The 19,616-nt window shown below is 60.0% G+C and overlaps 1 protein-coding gene across 1 annotated transcript in view; it reads right to left on the bottom strand.

Moving 5' to 3' along the window:
- PPL (periplakin) overlaps positions 1 to 19,616 on the bottom strand; it is a 25,422-nt gene extending 5,806 nt beyond the window's left edge. Inside the window, exons 1-21 of the mRNA XM_048059857.2 lie at positions 19,409 to 19,616; positions 12,575 to 12,674; positions 12,190 to 12,344; positions 11,677 to 11,797; positions 10,863 to 10,988; positions 10,598 to 10,639; positions 10,324 to 10,485; positions 9,262 to 9,369; positions 8,705 to 8,800; positions 7,516 to 7,638; positions 6,627 to 6,773; positions 5,908 to 6,059; positions 5,506 to 5,603; positions 4,781 to 4,938; positions 3,832 to 4,010; positions 3,612 to 3,750; positions 2,535 to 2,728; positions 1,784 to 1,934; positions 1,403 to 1,486; positions 846 to 962; positions 60 to 152 (exon numbers count right to left, since the gene is read on the bottom strand). Of these exons, the coding sequence (XP_047915814.1) occupies positions 60 to 152; positions 846 to 962; positions 1,403 to 1,486; positions 1,784 to 1,934; positions 2,535 to 2,728; positions 3,612 to 3,750; positions 3,832 to 4,010; positions 4,781 to 4,938; positions 5,506 to 5,603; positions 5,908 to 6,059; positions 6,627 to 6,773; positions 7,516 to 7,638; positions 8,705 to 8,800; positions 9,262 to 9,369; positions 10,324 to 10,485; positions 10,598 to 10,639; positions 10,863 to 10,988; positions 11,677 to 11,797; positions 12,190 to 12,344; positions 12,575 to 12,674; positions 19,409 to 19,470 (2,607 nt within the window). The 5' untranslated portion in view covers positions 19,471 to 19,616. The remainder of the gene's footprint in view (positions 1 to 59; positions 153 to 845; positions 963 to 1,402; positions 1,487 to 1,783; positions 1,935 to 2,534; positions 2,729 to 3,611; positions 3,751 to 3,831; positions 4,011 to 4,780; positions 4,939 to 5,505; positions 5,604 to 5,907; positions 6,060 to 6,626; positions 6,774 to 7,515; positions 7,639 to 8,704; positions 8,801 to 9,261; positions 9,370 to 10,323; positions 10,486 to 10,597; positions 10,640 to 10,862; positions 10,989 to 11,676; positions 11,798 to 12,189; positions 12,345 to 12,574; positions 12,675 to 19,408) is intronic.

The raw sequence follows: 19,616 nt of genomic DNA, 5'->3' as shown, positions 1-19,616 counted from the left end.
GCACGCTGACCCTCCCGAGCCTCCCCGCGTGCAGCACGTGCTGGCGGGCCCTCAGTTACCTGCCGCAGGAGGTTCTGAGCAAATTCCAGGTTCTGCAGCCTCTGTTTATTCACAGCATTTACTTCGGTGAACTTGGCTGCCAGAACAGCTTCCTGCAAGAAAAAGATGCATTCAGCGACGCTGGAGCCAGAGGTGTTTGGTCAAGACTTGCTGAACAGAAACAATGGCCAGGCCCTAAAGCAATAACGCTGGGTGCTTTCCTAAAACCTTCCTACCAGTTTTGGGGGAGGACGGGTGGTTCTTGTGCATGCTTACAGTAATCTCACCTCCTTAGACTGCATGTTTCCTACTCAAGACTTGCAAAAAGGGATGCAACCGAGGAAGTACCAGGTGGACACTTCTGGCTGCCTGCCTCGATAGGCAGGATAGTTTGAGATGAGTTTTACACAAACAGGTCCAGTATAAATAGGTGGCTCATGGCCTGCCCTCTCCATAAGTATTTATTTCTAGGATGCTGTCTGTGGCAGTGAAATCTCACTCCCTGGCTTAAAGTCTTGAGAGGAGAAATGTTTTCAGTATTTTGGCTTGTGGGAAAAGGAAGCGCTTCCTTTCAGAAAGGAAATGCTAAGTCTGGTGTTTTCCCTCCATCATTCTGGCCATCCCATCCCCAAAAATCAATGGCCTCAGAATGATGAAAAATTCCTTCCTCCCCTAATCTTCTGCCCTCCCCTGCAGTCCCCTCTGGGGCCGAGGCTGCTGACTGTGAAATAATTGTTTGCAAAATCCCTGTTGGTCCTAGAAAGCTGTCATCTGTTTAAGCTCTCTGTAGGCTACTGCTTATTTACCTCCTCTTTTACTTTTGCGGCTGGAGACTGGAGCCTGGGCTTCTTGCTTGTGTACCCGTTCCGTCCGTTCTCTAGGTCGAGGATGGACCGTAGCTTCTCCGCTTCCAGCTCATAGTCCTGCAGGAAAAGGTTCCCAGGAGAAAGGTGAGATTACTGAGTCCCCTTCGCAAGTGGATCCCTCCTGGACCCTGACTTTCAGGACTTCCTTCCGCCTCCCGTGGCCCAGGGTTTGGGTGAGTTGCTGAGGGCGGTGGGACCTGGAGTGCTTTGGCAGAACGTCCTGGCAGGGTGTGAGGCGGGTGCTGCCTGTCCTACAGCCCAGTGACCGGAGCTGTGTGCCCAGACTTGCCAGGTACCGCACCAATAGTGGGCGTGGAGTGGAAACCCTCCTTTCACAGGCAGCAAATGCTGGCTTACGGCCATGCCGTCTCAGTGTTAGAGCACACATCACCTGGGTTTAGCTCCTCAGCTGTTTGGGCAAGGCTTCATAGCCCTTCTTTAGGCAGCTCTTTGTAGGATGTGAAGAATTCTCCTGCTGGAAGAATTGCAGATCTTACCTTCACTGCCTGCTGGTATTGCTGAGCTGTGGCGGAGACCTTCTGCACCTCCTGTTCCTTGCTTGCGATGTCACCGAGGAGCGCCTAGGATGCGTGGAGATGCATGTCAGAGGAAATGCCAAACCCAAAAGCTGTGTTCAGCCTTTGTGAGGGTTGCCATTGGAGTTACAACACTGAGAATTGCAACCTCCTAGAGCTGCTTTGCTACATACAAACAAGTCACAGATAGGAGAACAGGACCTTATAGTATAAAAATAGGTAAAGTCAGCAGGTCTGTACATTTTTCCATTTTATGTGCAGAAGCTGTCTAAATCTATTAATTATCTTTTTGTGTTCCTTTTCCTCTCCCCCATGTAGCCCAGGGCTCTTGTGAAGAATTACCACTTGGTTCTTCAGCTTCACTTCCACTTGCTGGATGTTGTCCGTCTCCTGCGGCTCGTAGTTAGGTATGTTGCAAAGGAACTGGTTGATCTTGTCATAGTTGGTGCGGTACTTGGAATAGGCACTCTTTGCTTTCTGTAGGGTCTGCGTTCTGTAGGGGAAATCAGCTGAATGTCAGTACTATCACATCTGTTGTCTTCTGCAAACACCTCTTAACCAGGCCCTGCTTCCCCTTCCCCTGTTCCCTGAAGACACTGATTTGAGCCAGTTGTTCTCCACCCCACTCTTCTGCAGGAATTGGTGCCACCAGGTTGGTATAAAAGTAAGCAGAAATCAAAGGAGAAAGGAGTCACGGGGCAAGTGCAGGGAGAATGAGGAGGATGCTGAATGCTGGGTGTAAGCCTTTAGTGGGATAAGAAGGTACAAGATGTGACGTGATCCGGGCAGAGGCAGATGTGGGTGGATGGCGGCTCGTGCACTCTTACTGTACCCACGCAGTGGCCAATGCAGTTGCTCTCGCCGAAGTCCCCATCTCTGTTGCAAGAGCACTTCATCCTAGAGGCTTCCCACACCTACCCAGCCAGTGCATGTCAGGAACCTCTATTGCTTCCTCCTTAGTCCTCCCTGGAAGCACTTCTGCAACTGCTCATTCCTAGACTGTGTTATGCCTCTTCCAGATCCTGGTCTACTGTAAATATCCCAGCTCTCTAGGCTGGTCCAGTTCTAGCTAGATGCTGTCTTGGAGTCTTACCTGTGGTCAATTTGTTTGCTGAGGTTGTTGAAGCGCTGGTTGAGTTTGTAGAGCTCTGCTTCCTGCCGCTCGATGTCAGGGCAGTGCTCTTGGAATTTACTGGCCAGGGTGTTGGAGCACGTCTTTGTCCTTAGCAAGTTCTGCTCTGCTTCATTAAGCAGGAACCTTTTGGATTGGAGCTCGGAGCCCATGGCCTGTGGAAAAAGCAGGAGAGAGAAATTCTCCAGAGCTGCACAAGTGCCAGACTTTCATCACTGCTCCCCCTTGACTCAAGCTGTTGCGCTGGAGCTGCAGATGATGCTAAGGACTGGCTGAGCTGCAGCAGTGCTGCAAGTTCTGGAGAAAAGCAAGTTAGAGCTGAACTGTAAGCAGAGCCACCTGGTAAACCAGCTGGGGAGAAGTGAGCTCTCTCTCCCTTCTCTGTTAATCTTTAGAAGTAAGCATACTGTGTGTGAAATGTTTGGTGCTCCTCCTGCAAGCCCCCCGGGTTACCCCGTGCCTGCAGGTGCAGCAGCTCCGGAAGGAGCTGTGAAAGCTCTTGCATGCCAGTCTAAACACAGGACCTTGATGAAAAAGTTGAAGAAGGATGTGAAATTGTGGCCCAGTTCTTGGCCTTCCTAGCAGAAGGATTGCCGGTTTTGGTTGGCAGGTTTTCTTTTCCAAGATAACTGTTCCCAGTATGCTGACAGGTCCAGCCCTCTTCTGTACCAGGCCTCTGCATTGCTTTTCCCAGACCACCGTATCTTTTGCTTCTCTGCTCAAATCAGAAATACTCAACTGGCATTTGCTTTCTGGTTTGGGGATGGGAATGGTTTGTGTTTAAGGTCTCTGCACAGTTTCCTCTCCTCCCATGAGAGCACCTGCTGAGCTACACCTGGCAGGAAACCCAAGGAGAGGCTGCCTCTGCTCGGCTGTGGGCATCGCTGCAGTCAGGTGAGGTCCCAGCTGGGGGAGCCTGTCCCTTCACCAGCTGCTTCACGTTTGCGACTGGAGCAGCAACTCCCACAGCTCTCCGAAGGTGTTTCTGTATGGGGAGCACATCAATAGGGTAGAAAACTGGCTGGAGATAGCACTCACCAGCAGCTCTTCATTCTTGCGATCTATCACACGCACATCCTCTGGCACAGTGTCATCTGTCACCAGCTTGTTCTCATACGTGGACAGCAGGTCTCGGCCTTGCTGGAGGCTCTTCTCGAGGTGTGTGGCCACCTCAACTCTGTATGGACACAAGAGCAAAGGTACTGAAGCACACCTGCACCCATTTCCTGCAGCACGCCAGGCTCAGGCCATGACTTACTTCTCCTGGGCGGCGCTGAGCAGCTGGACCACGCGCTCGTACTTCTTGGTGGTGTTCTCCACCTTGTTCTTGACCAAGGTGGCGCTGCCAGTGTTCGGCACTGATTCAATGAAGACCTCGCACTCCTGGATCTTCCTCATTTTCTCTGGTTCAATGCGACGGACCTCATTGGTAATGTTCTGCAGGAGGAAAATAAAATCTTTGTAGCCACTGAACCAGGACCTGGTGGCTACAGCAGAAACTGGCTGACCTGCAGCCATGTGGTGCAAGAAGGGAGGGCAGGGCTGAGGCGTGCATTTGGTGGCCGGTGCCCTTCAGCCCATGGGGAACAAGAGGATATTCTCTATCCAAGTTTGTATCCAGCTCTGTTGGGGCAAGCTCGCTAGCACTTAGGAAGTGCTGGCACAAGGAAGCTCTGGCTGGGGGGGGAGGCTGGTTCACAGCAGCTCCAGCTCTGCTGGAAACATGCTGAGCTCGTCTGGACCCCTGGGCTCTGTGCCCTGAAGGATGACTTCTCGCCTGGACATCAAAGCGCTGCAGGCAGTTGAAGCAATTTGCTTTCACTTGTGGCGGCACTTGGATTTTGACACAGCCCTTGGCAGGTGATGTAACCAGGAACCGAATTTCCTCCCTAAAACAAGGGAGGTTTGTGGCACGGAGCCTGGCCTAATTAGGGGTCAGGAGGAGAGGAAGGGAGCAGGACGTTACAGCACTGGAGCCTAGCGGGGCAGGTGCTGAGCTGCGCACAAGGAGAAGCAGTGCCCTGGAGCTTAAGTGTTTGGGTTTTGTTTCTTCCTTAGCTGCTGGTGGTGGCGGCACTGCTCCATGCCCTCATCCTCCAGGAGCTCTTACAGCACCCAGCACACTGAGGACCACCACGGAGACCCCTGGGGGGGGCCCTGGCCTTGGGAGCAGGGTCCCTGTGCAGCACCACCTGCCTGCTTCATACCTTCAGGTCCTTGGAGCGCTCGGTGCTGTCCTGCACAGCCCGACTCTGTTCCAGCGGCGGGCGGAGGTTTGCCGTGATTGCTTTCTCCAGCTTGTCCAGGTCGCTGTGTACTTTCTCCAGCCCTGCCAGGAGCTGGCGGCCCTGAACTGATGCAGCATCTGGGTGAGGAGAGGGGAGCAGGTTAGAGCCAGCTCAGTCCCACCAGTAAGGACAAAACCCCATGTCCTCCTCGGCTCCTTGCCCGCTGTGACCACAACCTGGCTGCTCGAGCCCCACACGTGTCCTAGTGCTGCCTGGGGCCCCTGAACAGGTGGGAAGCTGTCAGTGATGTCCTCTCACCACAACCAAGCAGCAGCTCAACGCTTCGGCCATGGGCGTGAACCAGCCACCAGCAAGAGCCCAAGGGAGCATGACCCAAGCCCTGGACTGAGCTGCCCCATTCCTGTGGGGTCTCCATCCCTGCAGGTATTTGGGATGTGCGGAGGGGGCACTAAGGGATATGGTTTATACATCAGACTCAGGAGGTCAGGTTCATGGTTGGACTTGGTCTTGAAGGTCTTTTCCAACCTTGATGTTGCTATAAGTCTGTGGTTCATCATCTCCTGGGTAGGGGGGGCACGTATGTCACAGCATGGTGGGGTTGTTGGTTGAGGGGACAAGGCAGAGCCACCCCCTTTTAGCGCCTGGGGAGGGACGAGCCAAAGGCTGCCCGGGCAGAGCCGCACCTCCGATGCTGTCGGCCTTCAGCCCCTCGTAGCGCTGCTGGAGGATGTTCTTGCAGTTGGCGGTCTTCTCCTTCACGCTCACGTAGCTGTCAGCAATTCTGCGAAACGGGACAGCACAGGGCCGGGGTCAGAGCCGGCCCCTTGCTCCCCAGGACCCATCCTGGCCGTGGAGGTGGGGGTGAAGCCCAGCCAGGGGGGTCTCTGCAGCCTGATGCCTGGTGGCAGGGGGGGCAGGCGAGGTGCCTGCCTGCACCCCTCGCTCCTGTGAGTACTTCCCAAAGGAACGGGCAGGCTCCCCCCCCTCTTAATGCCCCCCTGAGGAGGGGAATGTGGATGGAGGGAGGGGGAGGGCTGAGGCTGTGGTGGCAGCAGGAGGATCTGGCATGGCTGAGCTGCACGTACTGGTCTGCCAGCGCTACCGCCTCTGCGTCCGGAGGGGGGATCATGAAGCAGACACCCGGGGCGCTGATGGCATCTCCAGTGCTGTCTGTCACCTCCCAGACGTCCCCGCTGTTCTTCTGCAGGGTGTAGTGGGCTCCGCGGGTTATCTGGCCCTAGGGGACAGGAACGGGCAGCGGCCACAGGTCAGGATGTGCCTCCCGCCCCCCTCCACCTGCGGCGCCACCCAGCATCTGCCCCATGCAGAAAACTCATGCCCCGCTGCTCCCTCCCTGCAGCGCCCAGCTCTGAGCCGTGCCTCTGCTTGCACCAGGGCAGGGAGGAGGCACGGGCAGCTGAGTCAGCCCATGCTGCTCCCCAGTGCTGTGTCCCCTTGCTTCACCCCGACTGGCCCGTCTGCGGGGACAGCACCTGTGGGCGTTGGGGACGTGGATGTGCCCCGACTGCACCAGAGGGACGGGGCTGGGAGTGAATTTGGTCAGAAACATGCCTGCATGTCGTCACTGTCCCAGCGTGGGAATGTGATGGAGCTGAGCTGTCGCAATACCAGGGAGGGTGTGTGACAGGCACCGTGGCTGTGCATTCCCCAGGCCCCATCCCGCACCGCTCCTCCCCAGCTGCACAACCTGCTCGCCTTGTCCCCGCAGAGCCCGTTCCTTCGCCGGGTGTCACCTCTGTCCCCGGTACCCCCGAGGAGCCCCCGGGCCCTGGCGGGACGGTACCTGCTCGCCCTCGTACTCGCACAGAGCCTCCACGGGGACGGGCTGCGGCGGCGGCTGCCGACGGTGCCGCAGGGGTAGGACGTGCTGGCTGCGCTCCTGCAGTGACCGCACCACGGCATCGTACTTGTCCAAGGCCTTCTCCTGGTCCTGGCATGGGGGAATGACCAAAGAAACTTGGGAAGGAGCGAGAGGGACAAGCTTCTGTGCCCTCCCAGCTGGGCAAGAGCTCATACCGTGGCACAGCAACCACGGCTGCTGGGCCCTGCAGCTGCTGTGGTCCTGGGCCGAGCATGTCCCTGTCCCCCTCCCCTGCTTTTAGGGCCAGGCTGAGGACGGGGGCTGTGTTTGCATGGTCACCGTGCCATGGCACCAGCCACAGGCATCCCCTGATTGTGTAGTCCATGGATAGTCCCATCCCCAGCAATTAGCTCTAATTAGCCCCTTGGAAAGGCTGTGCAGGGGTTGCTCTGTGGCTGGCTGTGCAGGGGGGTGTCCTGCAGCAGGGCTGGGCTGGGGGGGTGGGAGGAGAAGGCAGCTCCCAGGAGGGGCTCCCGGCACCCCGGGATGTGCTGCAGCACGGACGGGTCCCGGTTGGTGACCCCACGGCCCAGCTCACCACAGCACAGCTCATCCCACCACCTCCTCCAGCAGCGGGTCTAATTATGCTCCCGCCCTTAGTGAGCACTGGCTTAATGAGAGAACAAATAAAAACCAGCCCAGCGAGCAATTACGTTGCTGTGGGAGAGGCAATCTCTAGCTCAAGGGGGAGGAAGAGCTGGGCGCAGGGAGGCAGCAGCAAGGGCTGGGTGCCTGCCCCGGCAGGGCCAGCACCCGTGGGTGCCGTAGGGATGCTCCAGCTCCCCCCAGTCCTGCCTCCACCAGTACTCACATCCAGCTCCCTGAGCAGCGACTCAAGCTGGTATCTGTCCTTGAACTCGGGGCTGTATTTTTGGTCCAGGTCTGTATCTACCTTCTTCAAGAGCTCCTGGGCGTCCTTCGCATCTTTCTGAAACTGTCGAAAGGTGAAATCCCTGGTGAAATCCCCGGAGAATCCCTCCCCTGCTGGAGCAGAGGCGCAGCCCAGTGCTGCCCACAGCAGGAACAGCCCCAGCCAGGCAGCGTGGGCAGCAAAAACCTCACAAGCGCATGGAGAAGGATGAGGCGTTGCTATCTGCGATAGCGGAGCTACGGAAAGACTGCTGCAGGGAAAAATAATCGGGCAGCCTGCTTTTTGCATTGTTCAATGCACCTTTCCCTGCCCTCCCCACCTTTCATTTGGGTTTCAGGAGGACAGGGTCGCGCTGTCCCCAGTGCCAGCGCAGAGGGGTGGGCAGAGCCCAGCCCTTCCCCACGCGAACCCCCCCCACGGGGGGCTTCTTCCAGCGGGGGCTGAGCGGGCGCCCACGAGAGGCACTGCCTGGGCTGGGCACCCCGCTTCCACCTTGGCAGGAGCCTCGTCACGTCCTCAACCCGCCCAGGCTGTGGGAGAGGAATCCGGCCCGACCTGCTCCCCGCGGAGCCTCCCCGGCTGCCAGATGCGATTTATCGGGCAGCCATCTGTCTGCAGCGCCGGGCCCTCGCGCGCGCTCCCCGCGGGCAGCGCTGCGTGCGCTGCAGGTGCAGGTCCCACCCGGAGCCCTTCCGCTCCCGGGGGGCGGCGAGGTGGCAAAAGTTGGAAATTAGGGGAAATTTCTCCTCGGAAAGGGTGGGGAGGTGTTGGGACGGGTTGCCCAGGGAGGTGGTGGAGTCACCATCCCTGGGGGTGTTAAGGAAAGGCTGGACGTGGTGCTTAGGGACGTGGTCTAGTGGGTGATGGTGGTAGGGGGGTGGTTGGACCAGATGATCTTGGAGGGCTTTTCCCACCTTAATGATCCTATGAAAAGGGGGTGGCAGGAGCCTTGCTGCAAGCCCCGACAGAGCAGAGCTGTGTGTGCACAAGGGTGCTGGCAGCAGGCAGTGGCGGTGGAGCAAGTCGCGCTTTGGCCAAGCAATTACTGCACTGGCAGTTGGGACTTGCACGTGGTGCGCTGGCATCTCTCTGGCCCGGCGGTGCCTCATGGCCCCCTTGGCTCTGGTACCTTGTGGAAGTCCTCCATGAACTTCAGGTGGCTCTCCTCGCAGATCAGGAAGTTGAGGTACTCCTTCCAGTCGGCGTGGACCGCCTCGATGTGTGCCTGTAACACCGTGCCACGTCAGTGCTGGGAGGGCGACAGCAGCCCTGTGCTGGCCAAAAGCAGCAGCACCCACCCCGAGCAACCAGACCCTGAGGGACTGTGAGCCCCCCCCCCTGCGAGGCTCCTGGCTCAGAGCTGGGGCAGCAATACCATAAAGCTAGCCCAAAGCTGGGGTGTTGTGATGGGACTGTGGGGAACGAGGCGGCAAGTCCCGTGGCCTGACGTCCACCTTGCCGTTGGAGGTGGAATGTGACAACGCAATTTGTCCCTTGAGGCTGGCCCAGGACAATCGCCAGAGGAATGGGGAGGATGGGAAGAGCTACTGGGGTTTCTCCCCACTCCCCCAGACCCCACTCACACACGTGCAGGTGACTTCCCGCTTGGCACCCTGGCCTTGGCACAAGGTCCCACACTGGAGTGCCCCAAGAGGCCGGGAGGCCGGGGTCAGCCCCAGCGCTCACCTCGATGGCGTTCTTCCCGGGGTGGTTCTGGGCCAGCAGCTGGTCTCCGTCCGCGTGCAGCTTGTTGATGGCCTCCTCCTTCTCCTCCAGCTTCCGGTGGATGAAGTTCTAGAAGGAGAGAGGCGGGGTGCCGGTTGATGCCCACACAAGCAGAAGGTTGGACGTGGTGTTTAGGGACATGGTCTAGCGGGTGATAGTGGTGGTAGGGGGGTGGTTGGACCATCTTGGAGGGCTTTTCCAACCTCAGTGATTTTATGATTCTAAGGGGACCCTGGGTGAATCCTATGGCTTGGCAGTGAGGGCCTGAACAAGACCAAAAGCACGGTGTTCCCGTACCGCAGCTTTCATTTTTTTTCAGCTTTCATTGAAGATGAGATTTTTGCCAAGCTAACAGTGAGCTGAAGGAGAGAATCATGACAACTCAGTGCTGAAATTACCAGTTCCTTCCACCCATTTTAAGTTTTGATTATGGCTTGTGTCTGACAACTTGTTTGCCTGGAGAACGATCTGCTCTGGGAGGCCAGGAAGTGTTTGTCACTAAGTGAATTCTTCTGGCAGTGCCATGATGTGCAAGAGACATCCACTCTTTTGTGTAAGAACTCATAATGCATTCCCCCATCACCCACCACAGGTGTGTAATGTATGTTCTATATCACAGAATTACTTAAATACATAAATATTTGCGTGTGCAAAATTCAGACGCGCACATGCACAGGCATTTTTGAATAGACAAATAGATGCTGTGAGTAAACACCTTAGCTAACAGAATACAGATTAGGGGATAGAATTTAATTTTCAGTATTTTCCCCTAGGAGTGACGTTAATAAGTGTTACCTCTCGTAAAGGCAGAGAAGATTTGGAGAAGAAACTAAATATTATTCAGTGAAAGGGAAAATGAGTAAGTAGGCCGTACAGTGATTACACTGCCGGGTTCCCTCTCTGCTTTATTTCTGGCAGGAGGCAAGGACCAGCATTACTGCTCTATCACCTGGAGGTCTCCAAGTGCTTCCTGATGGAGTGGGGAAACTGAGGCAGAAGGGGCTGGCGCGAGCGTGCACCCACCTCGTACTGGCGGCGCCGGCTTGGGTAGTCCAGGTTGTGGTCGCTCCAGTCGTAGTGCGTCCGGTCCTTCGCCTGCTGATCCAGCCAGTAGAGCTTGTTGGTGCAGCGCTGCATGTAGTCCTGCAGCGCGTTCAGGTCCTGCTGCCGCTGCTGCGAGCTGGCCTGGGAGGGTGAGGGGGGAGCTGAGCCCCGTGCTCCGTCCCGCTCCCCACCCCGCAGCGCGGCTGCGAGGGGCTCGTCCCCCCCCCAGCCCCCCGTCCCAGGGGTCTCCTACCAGCAGCTTCTGGTACTTGGCTTGGAGGTCGCTCGTGTATTCCTGGTAACGGGAGGAGAAAGGCGACAGTCGGGAGGGTGGTTGAGGAAGAGTGGTTGAGGGATGGGGACGGGGATTTTATGGCCTTTGCCTCCTCGTTAAGCTAGGGCTGGTGCAGGATGCTCAGCTCCGAGGTCAGGAGGAAGGCTGGGCACCCACCCAACCTGGGCCAGGTTTGGGAGCTGCCTGTCCCCCCCCTACCCCGACACGGCACGGCCGAGCTGACCTTGATGCCTTCCTTGGTGACGTGCGGGCCGATGGCCATGACCTCGTTGTGGAAGATGTTGTGCTCTTCTACCTGGCTGTTGACCAGTGGCAGGTCAGTCCCGAAGCCCTTGCCACATAGCGCGTCCTGCGGCACACAAGGGGGGGAGGAAATTAATGACAGGACAACGGGGCATGGTGGCCATGAGCTGGCAGGCTCCTCTTGGCCACCAGAGGTTGGACAGGAGTGGTGCTGGGCTCGGACAGGCTCTGCTGGCTCGTGCTGAGGGATGCAGAGGCTGGCATGGGCTGCGCTCCCCCATCCCGGCACCACAAGCTGGATTTGGGGATTTGAGAGGCGGAGGTGATGCAGCAGTGCTGCTGGGAACCACCGTGTGCCACGGACCAAAGCAGGTGGAGGCTGGGGGGTGGCAAGGCAGGGGAGAGGCCGAGCCTCCAGCATGTGGAGGAGAAGGCAGGGGGGGACCCAGCAGCAGCCTTCCCGTGACCGCAGGGCAGTTACTGAGAAGCCAGCAGCATGTGGTAGCAGGATGGGAGCCAACAGGCACACATTGGGGCAGAAGTGCAGCCTGGGTGGCAGGGGAAGCTTTTCCACAGCCGGGCGTTGGAGCACGCTGCCCAGGGACAGAGCGCAGTCTCCACCCGTGGATGGAGAACAGCAGAGGTTTGCCCAAGCTCGCCCAGAAGCGACAGCCTGGTGGGCTCCTGCGTGGCCACGCCACCCCCGGAGCTTGTCCTCGCTCGGCCCAGATGCCAGCAGTGGCACTGCCTCGAGCACCGTCCCCAGGCAGGGGCACTGGTGTCCCCCTCGGTACCTGTTTCTCCTCGATCACCGTGGACCAGTTGACCTGGGGCTCAATGTGCTGCAGGCAGAAGTTGTAGATCTGGTCGTGCTTCACGCGTAAGTTTGCCACTCGTTCCTTCAGCTGCCGGATGCTGCGGGAAGGGAAGGACGAGGTAGGATGCAGCACGTGGGCACGGACCGGACCGGCCATTAGCTGGAGGTCGTCCCCTCCCGGCCCCGGCAGAGGCAGCGCCTTGGGGACCTCGGCCATGTAACTGGGCTGGGCAGGCATTGAGCAACGAGCTGGGGAGCGAGAGGGCAAAGGCTCCGCGTGCCCGTCCCCTGCCAAGGCTCTCAGCAACACCTCCAGCTCGGGGCTGGGGGCAGATGTCGCCCCAACGTGCTTTGCCCAGCGCTTTATGCATGGCTGGTGAGCAGCGGTTCCGGCTCGATAGGTGCCTGAGGACAGCCGCAGGGTGGGCGCAGGGGGCTGCTGCCAGTCCGAGCCCCCGGAAAGGGCTGTGCTCCCTCCCGCGGTACTCACTCTTCTGTGATCATGTCCCCCTGGGGGTGCTTCATGTGCCTGGCGATGGCCGCGTCCCCGTCCAGCACGTAGAGCAGCTTGTCCGACTCGGTGAGCTTCTGAGCCGTGAGCTCCTTGTACTGAGCTAGCTGGCAGGCCTTGATCTTGTGCAAGTCCTGGGCAGGCGGAGAGGGGGGAGAAACGATCACAAAGGGGACAGCAGCAGCATCCAGCCCGCCGTGCGGTGGGTGCCAGTCACGGTCCGTCCCCCCCACTGCTGCTGGGCCGCAGCACTGGGCAGGCTGGCTGGGGGGCAGGAGGAAATTTCGGGTCCCTTCTGCCACCCCCGAGGGGGGTCCGCGTGCTTGGAGGAGCCTGTGGGCACGGGGCCGTGGCTCGTACTCACATTCTGCATTCGGGAGTCGGTCTCCACGATGTTTTTCTCCACCTGGTCAGCATTTTTCTGCAGGCGCTCTATGAGCTCGGTCAGCTCTTTGCTGGAGATGCTGGGGAGGAAGAAGAGAGGGAGAGGAGCTCGTCGCCCCGTGGGGGGCTGCTCTCGGCACGCCGTGGCCCTGCCACATGGCCGGGGGCCAGCCGAGCCCGCCCGGCACTGCAGCTGCGCGTGACTCACTGCTGCCTTTCGAACACTTTCCAAAACACTCCGAAACGCCGCCGCTCTGCCAGGAGGGGGGCGGTGGCTGGGGCCTTCCCAGCGCGGTGGCGATGGGAGCGATGCCGCTGCCAAGCCCGACCCTCCCTTGGCACGAGGTGCAGAAGGGCCGCTCGCAGCGCAGGGCTCGGCTGCGCGCCGTCCCCGCTCGCTTTGCCCCAGCACCCCCAGCCCCTGCCGCCCCCTCCGCACGGCGTTTGCCCTCCCCAGCACTCGTACGGAGCGCTCTGCCTGCAGCAGCCCTGCCTCCCTCCGGAGACATCTGCTCTGCAAAGAGGTGCACAGAATTTAGACCAAATAAAAGGGGATGGGGCGGCGCGGGCCACATGTGCGCTTGGGCACTTTGCCTCCTGCTAGGCAGGGTTTCTCCTTCCCTCCTCCGCTTGCCCAGGGTGACGGGGGTGCCAGCCTCTCCCCGGCAGGGTGCGGAGCCAGCCGCCTGCTCTGCTTCACATCAGCAAGGGATTGCACGGGGCCAGCCAACTATTCCCAGCAGGGACGGCTGAGCTGGAGCAAATGCTCCTGCTAACGCACGGAACGCCCCGTGCCACAGCGTTTGCATTGCCGTGGTTATTTTAAACATTTCATCTCCTCTGTCACTTGGGCTGCATTATCGCTGCGTGCCAAGAAGCTGCGAGGTCCCGGCTGGCTTCACACCCCGCCGGCAGAGCAATGGCACTTGGGGCCGAAGCACCGCAGCATCTCCCCCGCAGAGCTGCTGGCATCACGCCGCACGGCCCCGTGGGGCTGGGCCAGCGATCATCCCCAGCACCAGCACCGGGTTTTGTGCTCCCACGTGCTGGCGGAGCCCGCAGCTGGCTGCATCCCGGCCGTGCCCGCTTTGCTGCGTGGACCGAAGCCATCGCCGGAGCCTTGGCTCGCTCCGATCCCAATCATTTATCGAGTGGGGATAATGAGCCTTAATGACCTCATTACATGGTGGCAGAATTAATCGTTATATGGCACTTGGAAATGCTAATTGCTGTTACAGCTGCTGGTAGGCAGGCCCCGTGGCTCCTGCACAAGCTGCTCCCCGGGGGGCAGCGGGACGGGGTCCAGGCGCGAGCGGCACTATCGGCGGGTCGCAGCATCCCGGCTGCGTGGGGGCTCCTGCAGCAGCCCCTGGTCCCTCCTGGGGGCTTGGCCACCCCAGCACAGCGTGGGCAGCCAGTTCCTGGGGAGGGCTTCGTGGTGGCTTCCCCGGACACGTGCCTGTGGGAACAGCACAGGGTCCTCGGGGGCCACGCATGGTCGTGGCGGGGATACTCGGGTGCTCGCAGCTCGCTGCCCTTCCGATGTGGTGCTGGGGAAGAAGAGCTTGGCCAGCCGGGTCTGGCCAAATTTCTCCCAGCACTGGTGCTGAGTTTCGGGACAGGTGCCTGCCACACGTCCTGCCTTTTTCAATAGGAAAAAAAAAAAAAAAGCCCCAGGCTTGTTCCTCCCCACCTGAAGCCCTGCCCCTGCAGGCTGGTGGTGTTTGACAGATCCACGGAAGCTTGCGCTTCCCCGAGAAGCTCTGGTGTGGGCAGGGTTTGCGCTGATATTTCTTTTTATAGAAGCTGCATCACCAGAATGGCGCTGAGTGGGGTGGTGGCTTGTGTCTGTCACTGCTGCCTGCCAGGGCGAGCGTTGGCTTCTGCTGCCGGATCCCGGCTCGCCCCGTGCTGGCAGCTTGGCCGTGCAGTGGCTGGTACAGTCCCCGTGTCTTTGAACGAGCCCAGGGATGAATCTTTGGGGTTTGAGTGGATTGATAGTATGGATGGAAAAGCCATCCCAAACGACTGAAGAGGCTCGGAGCTTTTCTAGTTCTGGTTTTGATTGTGCTGAAGAAGCTTCCAAAATGTATGAAGGAAATAAAAGTTAAGCAAGGGCTGGCTTGGGATCCGTGGCAATGCTGCACATCAGCCGTGGCTTTCCAAGCTGCTGCTGGTGATCTGGTGACTGCAGAGCCCAGCCTTCGTGCTTGCTCGGAGGGCTCTGCATCAGCAAAGCCCATCTCCTGCATCGGGACCCAGCGAGCAGCTGTCAGCCTTCGGCTGGGCACCAGCTCCGCCAGGAGCATCCTCACGGCCCCGCTGGGACAGCTGGCATGGGGCTGATGCGTCGGGGTGAGGATGTGCCCTGTTTTCCTGTGCCAGGGCGGATGGTTTGCCCAATAATCCAGAAATTGCTGCTGAAGTATACAGGTGCAGTGCTTGAGCAGGGTTGGCAGGGAAGAGGAAACGCGGAGAGGCTCCGCAGCGCTTGCTTGCAGCGAGCAGGAACGCGCTCTGGTGCGACGCAGGCATCGCTCTGGTGGGACGCGGGCATCACTCTGCTCTCCAAGCCTCACCTGTCCTGGTGCAGGCAGCAGGAGAAGTTTGCTGTCTCCACCTTGTGCGAAAGCCTGGCAGGGCTGGCACCTGCTGGGGCTTTGGGATGAGGAAAGGTGATAGAAACCTCCCAGGGGACCTGGCCCAGGTGCCCGGGACCTGGGCATGGCAAGGAGCCTGCAGAGGAAAAGGTGAGGCAAAGCCCAAATAGTGAGGGCTTTGTTCTGAAAAAGGAGAGAAAAAAAAAAAAGAAGAAAAAAAAAAGAAAATCCCTGGACAAACTGGCTTTGCCATTTCTGAAGAACTTTAACATTTCCAAGGACTTTTCTGGTCACAAAGGAAAAAATGATAGCATTCATGAAAAGCTGTGTTTGACAAAAGCCCTGTTGCTGTTTCAGAGAGGCCGCGGGATGGCCTGGCCGGGGCGAAGGAGCGGGGATGATTCCAGGACGAGGGGAGGGTTTGCTCCGGATTTCTCGCAGCTGGGGAGCGGGGAGGAGGCAGCTGCTCCGTGCTCGAGCATCTGTTGATGAAACATATCAGCGCACGCTTTGGAGCCGTTCTCTTGCTCTTCAGGGAGAGGAGATGTTTTTGCTGTGGCTCACCAGGCTTGGGAGGATTCCAGCTTCACTGAGAGCTGCCTGGAGGTGCTCGGTGTTCCCCTGCAGTGCCAGGGGAAAGAGTCCAAAGACTCCTCTGGGGTGCGTGAGCATCCCGCGGAGCAAGGGCCCTCCCTCTCCCCAGCTTTTCAGAGCGATACGGTGATTGTTTTGAGGAGGCAAAAACTTGGCTGCTGAAAACTTCTCCCAGGGAGGCTGCATTGAGGGGAACTGGTTTCCAAGACCAGATTCTAGCCTGGACCATCACTACCCACCACCCCCTACCAACACATTCAGCCTCTCGCCCTGCCAGCACGTTCCTGAGCCTTGCAGCCCACCACGAAACACCGTCTGCATTTGCTTTTCAGGGCTGTAACTCGGCTCACCAATTCCCGGTTGTTTTAGAGGGCTCAAGGTCCGCCTGCCAAACCCCAACTGAGGTGCTCGAGCAAAAGCTCGTGCACCCGCTCAGGTCTCTGACTTGTGCCGAAATTTGCACCTCCTTCCCCTAGCAGTGATGTGACCCCTGTCGATTTTTTTCCCTCTCCACCTACCAGGCTGTGCCTTTGCTTGGAGCTGCTTGGAGCAAACCCCCCCGAGGCGCGGGGGCCTGGACGTGGGCAGGGTGACAGCTGGCCTGCTGGTCCCTTTGGCTTCTCCGAGTGTTTCCTTATTCAAACGAGGAGGGGAGCTCACCCACACCCCTAATTAAGGGTGTTCAGAAGGACATTTCGTGGAGTTTCAACTGCGCTGGGTGAACGTGGTCCGCGGGAGAGCTCCCGTTTGTGGCGACAGCTTGCCCGTAGGTCAGACACGTCCCGCTGCTTCCTGCGGCCCCTGCTCCCCTGGGGGCTCTGCTGGGAAACCCTCCCAGCCTCCGCAGCAGGCTGCAGCTGCCCCTGGCAGCCCCCCGTGTGTAGTGTCCCCTCCTCAATGCCCCTGGGCCGCTTACGGCTGCCTTGGCACGGGATCGTGGTGGAGCAGAGGACAAAGGGGCCGGGCTTCAGCTAGCGTAACTCTGGTTTGGGAGAGATTGGAATCTGGTACAAAGCTAGGAGCAGCGCGCACACGTCAGGGCATAGCTGGACAGCAGGGCTGCCAGGCTTAGCCCAGCTTGTTGCTATTATGTTTATCTTCCCTTGAATTAATGGCGATATATTATTGTAATGTGCATGGAAATTAAAGCAAAAATAGGCCAGGCGATGGCGAGGCTCGCTGCGCTATAAATACAGAGCAGCTCCCTGACTCACCGGTTGTCTATTCATTACTGCTGACTCCAGCCCTGCAAAACAGCCTCCAGAAATCGGTGTCAGCCCCGCAGCCAGGGCCTCCGCCGAGCCTCCAGCGCCGGCCCCGAGGTAGGGCCGGGCCGAGCAGGAGAGCGCTGGGTCTCCTGCACCACTGCTGGCAGCGGGTGGGATCCCTGCGGGCAGCAGGGCGAGCTCCCACAGCTGCCCCGTGTTTTGCGCTTCCCGAGCTCTTCACGAAAGAGAGGAGCCCACCTCCTGGTTTCAGAGCGTGGGAAGGGTACCGGGGAGGGTGTTTGGCAGGGTTTCCCCATACGTCTGTATCCTGCCTTCCTAGGGGCACAGGACTACCCCATCGGCACCACCGCTTGGTTAGCGCTCGGCTCCTCCGAGCACCACTTACCCAGAAAAATGCTTTTTTATCTATCTACAGAAGTAAATTACGTGCTGCACCCCCAGCCCTGCCTCTCCTGGCACATCCAGCCCCGGCAGCTGGATCTCTCACAAGGCTCCTGGGGATGGTGACCTTGCCTCCCGTCTCTTTTTGGAGGGATGGAGAGGGGATGGGGATGTTTCTGTGCAGAGACTTGGGCCCTGGTCCTGTCCACTTGTGCACTGGGAAGGCAGAACCATGGAAAATGTGGGCTGAGGAGCATCATCTGCAAACAGCCGGTGAGGGAAGGGTGCTGGGTGCTGGGAGCCGGGTGCTGGGAGCCGGGTGCTGGGGACGTGCTCCAGGAGCAGTGGGTGCTGCCGAGGCCGGGCACACCAGGGAGCCCGGCTCACCCTGCGCACCCCAAATCATCTTTGCCTCTCCGTGGCTCTGCAGGGTTTAATGCCACTTCTGCCCCTTCCACGTCCCGGCTGGGGAAGCCACGGGGCCGGGGACAGCAGCTCCTGGCCGGGGTGCAACCCGCTGCGGGAGGTGCTAGGTTAGCGCCGTGCTACCCCCGCGGTGCTTCGGGGGCTCGGTCCCTTGCCCTGGTGCTCAGCTCCCTCCCACCGCGCAGCCCCTCTCCGAAGCACGGGACGAGGCTGGACGGCGCACACGGTGTTGAAATGCCTGTTCCTGTTTGCACAGCCTGGCGTTCGGCTGCTGTTAGCAGCACTGCCTGGTTCTCCCAGCAGCACGGGCGGGCGCTGGCGGGGAGCCTGGCAGCGCCTGGAGCACAGGCCGGGGCGGCGGGAGCTGCTCCTCTCCCACTGCCTTCTCCTGCAAGTGGTTCAACCGGTCCGACGCCGGCTTCCCCATCGCGGGGATGTTTCCCCACAGCGGGGAGTGTTCCCCGGACTCCCAGGTGTTTGTAAACTCCAACGCAGGAATTAACAAATTGGGGATAATGGGCGCAGCCCCCCCCCCCCCCCCCCAGTGTGCGTGGACACGCGGGAAGCACAGTCCGGCTGCAGGGAGGGAGGTGGCCCCGGCCCCAGCACCGTGCTGCTTCCCCGGCTGGCACAATCCAGCCCTAAACACAAGGTTTCGTTCTGGCCCACAGCCTCCAGGGCGGGCGGCCTCCCGAGCCCGAACCTCCGTAGCACCCGGCCACGGGCACCGACCCCGGCTGGCAGCTGGGGACCCCAGGGCGCAGCCGCCAGCCCAGGGGTGGGGACGGTGGGGCAGGTGCCCACGTCCATCCCCTCCCGGCACCGCGACGCTGCTCAGGGTCCCAAGCCATCGGCCCAGGCACGGCGCTTCTCCCCGCCGAGCCCTCCGCTGCCAGCGCGCAGACGCAGCAGGGCGTTCGCACCTTCCTCCGGCGATGGGATCGCTGGGGCTGGGGCCACCGGGGAGGCTCGGGGCCGCCCCTCTCCTCCTGGGAGGGGGTACCTGGCAACCCCTGAGCCAGCCTGGCCCCAGAGAGGGGACCTGTGCGGTCCCCTGGGCTCCCAGGCCAGGGCAGCACCGTCCCCTCCGGGGACCCCTCCTCGGTGCGGGGAGGAACAGGGAGGCTGCTGTTCTGCACCGAACCCCAAAAACACCTTTTGTATCGATCCCAACATCAAATCGATCCCAAGAAGCTCTTTGGGAAAACGTCCCCTCCGCCCCAGCGCGCGGTGGATCGCACAGCCCGGGGGGCGGCCGTGCCTCCTCATGGGGAGGAGAGCCTCCCTTTTATTCCTTTTATTTTTTTCCCCCCATTTTAACTGCGTCCTTCCGACGGGCACGTCCAGCCCCGCTCCTTTTTATGCCCGGCACAACCGATACTTGTCCCCTCGCCAGCCCGAAGTGCTGATGGAAAGAGGAGGGCCGGAGCCATCGCCCCTCGGACGACCCAGCGGCGAACACCAACCTCGGCGCCCCGACGGCCCCGACCCCCAACCCGGGCTCTCAGCACCCCCCGGGGCCGCCCAGCTCGGCCCCGGCAGCCCGGTGGCGGGGCAGGGGAGGGGGCTCAGGGGGTCGCTCACCTCTTTTTCTGCACCGAGGGGCTGTACTTCCCTTTGTTGCGCTTCCTGAAGAGCGAGTGCATCGCGTCCCCGGCCGGCGCCGCCGCCGCCGCGCTCCGCCAGCTCTGGGCCCGCTGCCGCCGGGAGGCTCTGCGCCGGGACGGCGGCGGGAGGCGGGGCGGAGGCTGGGGGCTGGAGGCTGGAGGCTGGAGGGAGGCTGGAGGGAGGC

Source organism: Anser cygnoides, chromosome 15 (genome assembly GCF_040182565.1).
Source record: "Anser cygnoides isolate HZ-2024a breed goose chromosome 15, Taihu_goose_T2T_genome, whole genome shotgun sequence".
Taxonomy (NCBI): domain Eukaryota; kingdom Metazoa; phylum Chordata; class Aves; order Anseriformes; family Anatidae; genus Anser; species Anser cygnoides.
Note: the sequence above shows the minus strand (reverse complement) of the source record. Positions and strands in the feature narration are given on the sequence as shown.